Consider the following 10,696-nt stretch of genomic DNA (forward strand, 5'->3'; position numbering starts at 1 on the left):
GGTTCTTTTCATTAAATTCTGTGCCCTTTCTTCTCCAAACGTACCTTTGCTCATTCCGGCCAAATAGTTCTATTTTAACCTCATCGGTCCACAGAACTTGTTCCCATAATGCATCAGGCTTGTCTATATGTTCATTTGCAACCTTCAAACGCTGATTTTTGTGGGGAGGACGTAGAAGATGTTTTCTTCCAATGACTCTTCCACAAACACCATATCTGTACAAGTATCTCTTTATAGTGGAATAGTGTACCACTACTCCAGTGTCTGCCAGGTCTTTCTGGATGGATCGTGCAGTCAAATGTGGGAATGGTGACACTTCTCATAGTCTTCCCAAGGAAGCAAACACTTGACGGGCATGGCTGATGTTTCTCTATATGAGATTCCTGTGAAGTTCGACACTCAATTATTAATTTGCTTAAACCATTTCACCAAAGACAATTTTCAAAACTTTGGACAATTTTAAGCAGGATTTGCTAAGCTGCTGTTGTTGAAAAAAGGAGCTGTTCCAACTGTATGGTCATCACAACCACAAGCGGTAAGTATGATTTCATCGCTAACAGTAACATTAGCAATGCTAACGTATCCTGTAGCTAGCATAGTTAGAATGGGTTTTGGCAAAGGGGCTAACGTTTCATTTTCCTAACTGTGTTTTATTCAAATAAATACCCTGTGTTGTCATGTAGCTACATCTACAGTTCACGATGCATGTTTGTCCACTTTGTCAGGTCTATTTGTATTGTGTTTCAGCAAGATAGCTAACTGCAGCTGAGTAGAATCAGGATAGTTTGGTTGCTAGCTAAGCTGTAACGTTACTCAGCTCGGTAACTATGTCAATCCCGTTTGCTTCGACAACAGAACTGGAAACGTTATTATTTCAAATGATATCTGGTCAATCTCGTGAGAACAGTGTGGATATAGGCTGCAATATATTTATTTGCACGTTTTTTTAATTTCAGAGTACATCACAAGAACGACAACACACGAAAGACGCAGCATGCCAAACAGATGCTCCAAGTGTGGCATCTCGCAGGACACAACTGTCTCAAATGACATTAAGACCTTACATACAAAGCAAAGGTAACCGTTCTAGTTATTCTTACAAAACCAGACGTCTTATGGTGTTTGTGTAGAACTATGACTGGGTAGCATTTAGCAGAGCAGTGTTATCCAGCAGTTTGCTCCCAAAAATGTTGTTTTCCCCTTCATTGGAATGTTATGCAGGTATGTACACTCCCTATTAACAAGGGCTGCACAATTAATCACATTTTAATCACGATCACTATTTTGGCTTCACACGAAATTCAAATTTGCGTGATCAAGCCTTTTTATTTATTTTTTTAAAATGCGTCATTTCATAGAACGCTCCGGTTTTTTTGCATAGCGCATCTACCGCTCTGTAAACCCCTGTTTGCTCATGTGCTAGTCAGAATGGTTCCCTGCATCGCGCAGCTTCTAGATGTAGACAGTCACAGGGGACAAAGTAACGGGAGGAAAATTCGACAGAAAGTAGTTGTTTATACGTCGGTCACAAGGTTTACCAGTTTGCCAGTAAACGCAACATTTTGTCCCGTCTGTGTTGTTTTTCAGACAACAGCAGTGAGCAGTGCTAGTCGGTGCTAGTTAGCGTCTGTTAGCTCACATGCTCTACGGAGCGAGTAACATTTTTCCTCTAGGACGCACCGGTGCACCTAATGTCCTCGCATCCGCTGCAATGTTCTTTATATGGATATGGTTTAATTTTTCGTTACATGACCCATTTCTTATGGAAAGCCGTGCCTGTGTTGGATCTTTCTACTCTCTCTCCCCTTACTGTCCGCGCAGTCTCGCCACTCAACGCCGTTCCACACTTCTGAAGAACACAGAAGTAGTTATTGAATGCTACTAACTTCAGTCCGTAGAGTAATAGCGTGAGACCGAGCTTGCTGTACCTGCAAAAGATGTGACCCATGGTCAGAATATCATAGTTCATAAAAATGCAGCGCAGTGACGATACAGACATTTCACACACGTGTGTATCCGCCATTCGACCCATGTTGGACCCATTCATAATGATCAGCCGTCTCTCTGTAAGTACAACTCCCCCTCTCTCCCTAGCTCTTTTAATCAGTTATTGTTGAAAACAAGTGAAGGAGTTTTCTCAGAGATACATTTAAAAAAAATATATATATCCTACGCTATTCATTTCAGATAGCTAATTTTCATTTATATGTGTTACGTGCTTCAACATAAGATTGTAACATAATATAGATGTGAAAACAGTTTTTTAAACAGCCTATGTGACAATAAAATTAGTTTTGGTTAAAATCAACAAATAATCGTGATCACAATATTGATCAAAATAATCAAGATTATCATTTCGTCAATAATCGTGCAGCCCTACTATGAAATTCATTATTCAACAAAACAAGTCTTTAGAAAAGGCAAATGTGGATGGGAGACGAATTGTCTGCAGAAACTGGTTTTGTTCAGTGAATGTGTGAGACATGAGCAATGGTCTAGAGACATCAAGCCTAATTGCCGGCCATCTAAAATCATTTGAGTTTTAAGCTGCTCTAACTGTAAGGCACTTGTAATAACACTGGTTAGAGTACAGCTTTGGCACAGCTTAGAGGTTTAGCAACTGCTTTTGCTGTGAGTTAACTGGAGTATTGTTAACTGGAGCTTTGTGTGTGTAAAAGTTAATACAATTATGTTACAAAATTAGTTTTTTGTTTCAGGTTGTATCTTGCAGCCTTGCACTTCAATGAGAATGCTGATCGCCCACAACGGAAGACAGCCAAGGGGAAACTAATGTAAAAAACTTCTGTTCCCAAAGGCCAAAAGGGAGGATACACCGTCAAACAAGTGAAAATAGAGCGAACTATTTTTAAGTTTAAGCATTTTTTTTATCACAAACAAAAAATAAATAATTTGCATCGTATAGGCACTAAAAATAACTTTTCACACACTACAAACACAAATCCAAATGTGCAATGGTATAGGTGCTAAAAATGACTTTTGACACACACAACAGGCTATGTCTTAGACCTTATGCAACTGGTGTTCGAGGAGATCATCCATGACCCCCTTCCTTATCTGGAAGCTGTCTGGCAGATTTCTGTGCCCCAGGACCTGTGTGCTCAACTCGACAGGCCTTCCATGTACGATGTTGCTGAACATGTGTCATGGTTCAGTCGAGGGGGGGGTCTGAACCCGACATACTGCCCTGAAGCATCCAGAAACTCCTTCCGTATGTGCAGCACCACACAAGAGGGGATCACGACACGGACACTTCTCCCAAGAAAACCCCAGCACCAGCTCACAAAAGTCCTGTAGGCCATGTGTCTGCATTGCCTACAAAGAGAACAGGGTGTAGTGGATAATCACATTTTTTATCTTTTAGATTTCAGAGTATAACACTGGATGATTGTTTTAACACAAAATAAAGTTTTTCATTTTGTTGTCTTGATAATACAGTGTGTTTTTGTAATAATGCTGAACCAATAATCAATGGGTATTGTTATAAACGTTTTATTTATATACTTGAACTGCTAACACTGGTATCAAATTGGCCTCACCTTTCCATCCCTCTGATTCTCAACCGGCCATGGTCAACTCTGTAAATATTCATTGCATTTTTGCAAAGAATATATATTGAGGCACACCGGATGAAGGCCAGGATGGTCAGTCATACAGGTTATCTCCTCAGGAACCTGGGTCATTCTTCTCATGACGTGTAAAAACAAACACAATGAGCCTTCTGTTATTTCATAATGTTTATTGAGCAGAAAGCACAAAGTAGCTTAAGTTAGTGTATCTCTAGTTTTAGTTACCTGAGGTATTTCTCTGTAACATATATTTTCTCTCTCTAATTATTATTATTACTACTACTACTACTACGTGGCAAAGAATGTACGGAACTCATAATCATAATCACAATCAATCACTATTCAGCAGGAGAGTATACGGTAACAATATTACAATAGTGACTGAGAGACTTTTGTTGTGAGCAGCTCTATGAACTGCCCACTACAAACTGGCCACTAACTTTTCAGCCAACTGGACATCTTGACTGAAATTGCGAGGATACAAGTTGTAAAATATTTGTCCGTGTGCAAATTAATAACTTATGTTGCTTACAATGGTAAAAACAAACCTAATACAAAGTTATGCTTAGGCTACGACAAGTGTGACTATTAAATTAGTATAACAACGAACGGCTAATGTTGGGCTATGTGTTAAAAATGCAAATAAACGCTAAATGACTAAACTTACCAGTCTGAAGGAGTCATTTCCAATCTCCTGGCAGGTTGCTCCTCTGTATCAGATCCTTCCTCTGATTAAGGCTCAAACAGATACCTTTCAAAACCTTAAGTATCCATGCTATCTTCACTTTGGATGTTTTAGTAAGGGCTGTTGGTCATGTCCAATCAGCGCGTAGCTCATTTAAATATTCTTGCGCAGACCATATAAAGCAGAACACCTCTCGTTTCAACCATGGTCAATTTAACAGAGTAGCATGAGGGCCAAAAGAACAGCAAAAGCGTCATTTTCAGCCCAACAAATGTTACATACCCTATCAGGAGACCTCAAGGAACAGCGTGAAATACTATACATAACCATTCTATCTCCCCTTTAAGATAGACATCACCTGGTCTTTTCAGACGATGATTGAGAACAATCCATGACTCTGTCAGGTCTCAGCTTTCCAAGGGGGGCGGTGCATGCTGTAAACTCTGCAGGGAGCCCAAACTTTTGCAGATGCCATTTTTTTGTTTTCTGTTATTTTGAAAGTGTAAATGATGGAAATAAAATCTAACTTTTTGTGACATTTTATATGAATGTCTAATCTGTCATTTGATGCCTTTTGGAGATGTTTCCATCTTTTCTTGGCTTATTTATGCACATTAATACTGTAGCACAAAGATGAACAGATTGGGGTAAATGTGTGTTTTAAAAAACTGCAACTGAAGGTGAAATGAATCACCTGTGTTTGGTGAAATGTTGATACTTTGCATATGTGTATTAGATCTGTGGGACCGTTTACATCTCTCAAAGTTGGAAGTGTTGCGAGAAATCTCTGCACCTTTTTATAATCAAAATAGTTATTCAGGCCAAGATCTATTTCACATCATTTTTAAAGCAAACTGCAGTATTTTCAATCAAATCTAGATTCAATATGTTTAGATGTGCAACCTTTTAAATTGTTTTTTTAATACCCCAAACAACTGATTATTAGTAATAAAACACTTATTGGGAAAAGCAGCACTGTGATCTGTGCCATGTACAGAAGCAGGTTTTATCTGTGACAGCAAGAGATCATTAAAATGTGTGACTGTTCTTTTTTTTTTAATAAAACGTATCCGTCTTTCAAGATGATTTTTGTAAGGATAAAGAACAAAAGATTCTTTTCTACCTCAAAACATGCCGGGATGCTGGCTGTCACACAGCTAAAACATTGACTCCCTAAAACCTTAAGAGATGAGAAAGAAAGAGATGACGCTCGAATTCTGCTTAAGCTTGAGATACTTTAAACAAGGGTTGCATCATTAACTTGATCATGCTGTGGGCATCTTTTTCTGTCAACAACTGCAGCTTTGCCAATACTTGAAATCTTCCAACTTGTGATAAAACAGACGTGAGCTTTGTCATCCTCCATTCTCAATTGCCTTGTCACATTCTATCAAGTCAACATAATTAGCTGTAGCTTTAATTTTTTCTTTTCTTTGATGCCAGGGGTGGAGGCATGTCTGCAGGCAGGCAAGAGGATGCCTGAAGCTGAGCACGAGGCAGGAGAAGGCCCCCAGCGCAGCCGTGTCAACAGATGTAGCTTGGTAAGTGTGAAGCATACAAACACAAACGTGAAATAGAGGAGTATAGATTGTCTAGACCCTCTGTCCTTGAAGAAAATTAGCTTTTTCCGACATTGACACATGGTTATTATATAGCAGCATAGAGTGCCATAAAAATAAATCCCTGGGACTTTTACGTGTTTTTTGTTTTGAAATACAAAGTGTAATTTGGCTTTTTTTTTTTTCTCACACTAATCGAACAAAAACACAGTACAGGCCAAAAGTTTGGAACCACCTTCTCATTCAATGTGTTTTCTTTAATTTCATGACTGTTTACATTGTAGATTATCACTGAAGGCATCAAAACTATGAATGAACACACATGGAATTATGTACTTAACAAAAAAGTGTGAAATAACTGAAAACATGTATTATATCTAGTTTCTTCAAAGTAGCCACCCTTTGCTCTAATTACTGCTTTGCACACTCTTGGCATTCTCTTGATGAGCTTCAAGAGGTAGTGTGTGTATATATATATATATATATATATATATACACACACACACACACACACACACACACACACACACACACACACACACACAGGCCAAAGTTTTGAACACACCTCATTCAATGCGTTGTCTTTAATTTAATGATGCAGCCATCTGTTTTTGGATAGATGGACACAAACGCATGCAGAAGGACTATATATATATATATATATATATATACACACACACACACACACCACACACACACACACACCACACACACACACACACACACACACACACACACACACACAGGCCAAAGTTTTGAACACACCTCATTCAATGCGTTGTCTTTAATTTAATGATGCAGCCATCTGTTTTTGGATAGATGGACACAAACGCATGCAGAAGGACTAACAGAAAAACACCATTTATGAAAGGCTATACTTGTTATTATCTAGGCCCTGTTTACATGTACATGGTTATTTTGAAAAAGGAAGAAATTCCCCTGTGTTTGCGCCCTCCGGCCAGGAGATTTTTTGAATCTTTGTTTGCATGTAATCTGAGACAAACGGAGGTTTAAGCAGCCGAGGAAGTGAGAAAGAGAATCTGAGTTTTCTGCCGCACAACTATTTTGCAGCGGCTCTGTGCGAAGTTAAGCACCAATCATGACAATTCTGATTGGTTTAAAGAAATGTCATAAAACCAATGTACGTTATCCTCCCTGAATGCTGTGTGGAGTAGTCAGACCCTACTTCAGCGCGCTTTGGAGGAGGGTCTGGCAAAGCAAAACTAGGTATTATGCAATAGCATACACCAGCAGAAACCCACCATCCATACCTCAGAGGCTGGTGTTATGGGGATGATGTTGTGGGGATGCTTCTTTGCAGCAAGCTCTTTAAGGGCTTGTGAGGGTGGAAAGTAAAATAAATACAGCAAAATACTAGCAAAATCCTGGAGAAAAACGTGCCGCGGTCTATAAGAGAACTGTGATCTGGGAGAGTATTTTCCAGAAAGACAACTACTCCAAAGTAATCTAAAACATCAACTGATTTAATGTCCTGCAAGACCGAAATCCAAACACGAATTTGTGCAGAACTTGAACATCAACAGCTCCCATACCAGTCCCCATGAAATTTGACAGTGCGTTTGCCATACTTACAAAGAAGAATGGGGACAAACTGCATTGTCTAAATGGCGAGGCTGATACAGACCTTGTTACACACACTCAAGGCTGTACTTGCTGCTAAAGGTGTCTCTACTAAATATTGGGGGTGGGGAATACCTTTAATTGTGTTTTTATACCTATTGAATCAAATTTGATTACAGTTGGACATCGTCTTTTTTCTTTATATTATCAACAATTTAACTACTACAACAATGAAATGTGAAAATGTCAGAGGTTAGCCAATACTTCTTAATGCCGTTGTTTGTATGCACTAAGATTACCTTTTTTATCCCCTAAAAGATCAGCGCTCTGAAAGGCTTAAGAAGCAGACTAACACAGGATTTGTTGTAGTGATGACCCTTCACGTGTGTGCATTAGTAGATTTAAGATGTCCCTACAGTAGGTTCTTCTGTTTGCTTTACTGTTGTGCAGAAGAAAATGTCCATTCGAGGATTCTTTTTTATCATCAATCATAAATTAAGACAAGTGAAATCCAACCAAAGTGTAGATAAATGACGTTCTTACTAGAAACTCTTGAGGGAGCCAGTTAACACCCCAAAACAGTTGAGTACATTGAGGCTGTGAATAGAACAGTCTCCAGCGGCCTAATTCACTGCTGATTTAAACAGCAATGCTCAGTGGTTCAGATTTTGCCTGGAGAATGGTGCTGATAAAAATGTCTCCTGGCTCTGCCGCGAAGAAGTAAATACAAACCATCCATGCAGACACTTGGTAATATGAGAGCCTAGATTTATTGGTAAGGAAATGATTCAGCGTTTAACTGTTCATAATGAACAAAAGGGGAGACTTCATTTTACCGCTGTTCTCACCGCTGTTCTTTTTTTTGGTGCTGGATGGAGTGATGGAATAATGATTTGAAGATAATACAGTGTTTTGCTTTTATAAGACTCACCAATGCTTAACTTTGTTTGTTTTCTACTCATTCATCTTTTGCAGCTCCCGCCACTCTTCGATGGCTGCTTCTTCTTCCTCCTTGGCTCCTTTAAGGCGCCTTCCAAAGGCGAGCTTACCAAGCTGCTCCAGGAAGGAGGAGGTCAACTCCTGAGCCGGCAGCCCAAGCCCGACAGCGATGTGACACAAACCCTGAGTGCCGCCGCCTACCACGCACTGCCAGGCTCTGACCAGGCCCTCTGCACCCAGTACATCATCTTTGACCCCCAGGGTCCCCACAAGCCGGCAGTAGTGAGGCGAGGTAAGGTGTGGTCAGCTCCCTCCACTTGGCTCATCGACTGCGTCACAGCCTTCCGCCTCCTCCCCGTGTCAATCAAAGCGTCGGTCTAAACAATATTTTGAATATTCAATAATTTTTCACTGAGATATCACTTGTTCTCGAGGATGGTCATCATGTGTTTTTGTTTTTTTTATATGCGGTGATTAAGTCAACATGAATCACATAAACAATAATAAAACAATTATGTGGCTCTTACAATCTAAACTTGAAGTTGCTGTTTCTTTATTTTTGGAGCTTAGAGTGCAAAAATGTCTCCCACATAAAGTTCTGGTCATCACCCAAAGTTACTGGCTACAGGTGAAAGTGTAGAAAAGAAAAAACAAAGCAATTAATTGTTCATTCACAGCGCTGGCATTTTAGTTTAATTTTATTTATAGTATCAATTCATAACGAGTTACCTCGAGACACTTTACAAATAGAGTAGGTCTAGACCACACTCTATAATTTACAAGGACCCAACAGTTCTAGTAGTTCCCTCCAGAGCAAGCAACAGTGCGACAGTGGTGAGAAAAAACTCCCTTTTAAGAAGAAACCTCGGACAGACCCAGGCTCTTGGTAGGCGGTGTCTGATGGCCGGGTGGTTGATATGAAGAGTGGCTATAACAGTCACAATAAAAGATAATGGAACAGTGACTAAAAGTAGTAATTCATGGCATAGCAGTGCACTGCCTGGCATTACAAGGCCAGCAGGTCGTAGCAGGGTACGCAGGGTAGCAGGTGTAAGGGGCATTGCAGGAGTGGAGCAGGACCACGGCACAGCTGCAACCATGATTTGGAGCGTCCTGATCCAAAGGAAAACATGCTGCGGGAAAAAGAACATAAGGACTCCGGGAAATGAATCCCCAGAGCTGGTTAGTAACAAGCATTTTGGGACAGGATGCACACAAATGGAAAGATAAAGGAGCGAGGAGCTCGGTGTCAAGGAAGTCCCCGGCAGTCTAAAAACTATTACGCAAAACTAAGAGAGACGGGGAAAAAAGAGGAGCCTGGTGGGGCTCTACTGCCCGGCCCCTCTAGTTTATTATATTATTTATTATATGGAAATTAATCTGATGACTATGAAGAGAAGCAGAGAGGAGAAAGGGGTGCCATGTCTGCAGCTATAACACCCTCTCCTGCTGGTCTAGGCGAACACTGCGACTCCTACACTCAAACTATAAGCTTTATCAAGGGGGTTTGTTAAGTTTACTTTTAAATGTGGGACAGTGTCGCCCCAAACCTAGACCGGAAAACTGTTCCACAGTAAACAAGCCTGATAGCTGGAAGGTCTAGCCCCCGTCTATTTTTAGAGACTCTAGGAACCAAAGAAACCTCTGAATTGGGGGCACAGTGCTCTAGCGGACAAATAAGGCACTCGAGCCTTTTAAAGATAAGATTGTGCTTGACCATTTAGAGCTTTGTAGGTCAGGAGAAGGATTTTCAATGCAGACAGTCAATGCAGAGATGCTAATACAGGAGAAATATGATCTTTTCTTAGTTCTTGTCAGAACACGCGACGCAGCATTCTGGATCAGCTGGAGAGTCTTAAGGGACTTATTTGAGCATCCTGATAATAAAGAATTACAGTAAATTGCTGTGTCCACCTTTTGTGTACACAAGTTGTGTGTTTGTACCAACCAAACGCTGGGCTGAAGGTATGTGTGCTTTAAGAGGTCTTCTATAGCCCTCCAAGATGCCATTTTCAAAATCAGGGAGCACCAAATTTCTAGATTGCTGGTGGCATAAAAAAGCTTCCTTTTTATGTCCCCAAGGGGGGGGGGGGAAGGAAAATTTGTAAAATGGGACAAAAATAAAGCCCAGAACTTGAATGAAATGAAAGAAGGAATGAACCTGTTAAGCCCTTTAAAACCCCTGACATTTCAAAACCCCTTTAAACTTGGATCTTCTTTTTTCTTTGGATGGCACCAGGAAAAAATTTTTATTTATTCGGTTGGTTTGCTTAAAAAGATACCTTTAGTTTTTGCAAGAAAAAAGGGTAAAACAAAGGGTTCCCCCGGCATCCCCATCACGCGTT

At 40.2% G+C, this 10,696-nt stretch overlaps 1 protein-coding gene across 1 annotated transcript in view; it reads left to right on the forward strand.

Annotated features, from left to right (window-relative positions):
- Positions 1-8,886, forward strand: part of bard1 (BRCA1 associated RING domain 1) — a 29,291-nt gene extending 20,405 nt beyond the window's left edge. Inside the window, exons 10-11 of the mRNA XM_032529054.1 lie at positions 5,716-5,813; positions 8,388-8,886. Coding sequence (XP_032384945.1) covers positions 5,716-5,813; positions 8,388-8,732 — 443 coding nt within the window. The 3' untranslated portion in view covers positions 8,733-8,886. The remainder of the gene's footprint in view (positions 1-5,715; positions 5,814-8,387) is intronic.
- Positions 8,887-10,696: the final 1,810 nt, after the last annotated feature.

The sequence above is a fragment of the Etheostoma spectabile genome, chromosome 11, assembly GCF_008692095.1.
Source record: "Etheostoma spectabile isolate EspeVRDwgs_2016 chromosome 11, UIUC_Espe_1.0, whole genome shotgun sequence".
NCBI classification, from domain to species: Eukaryota; Metazoa; Chordata; class Actinopteri; order Perciformes; family Percidae; genus Etheostoma; species Etheostoma spectabile.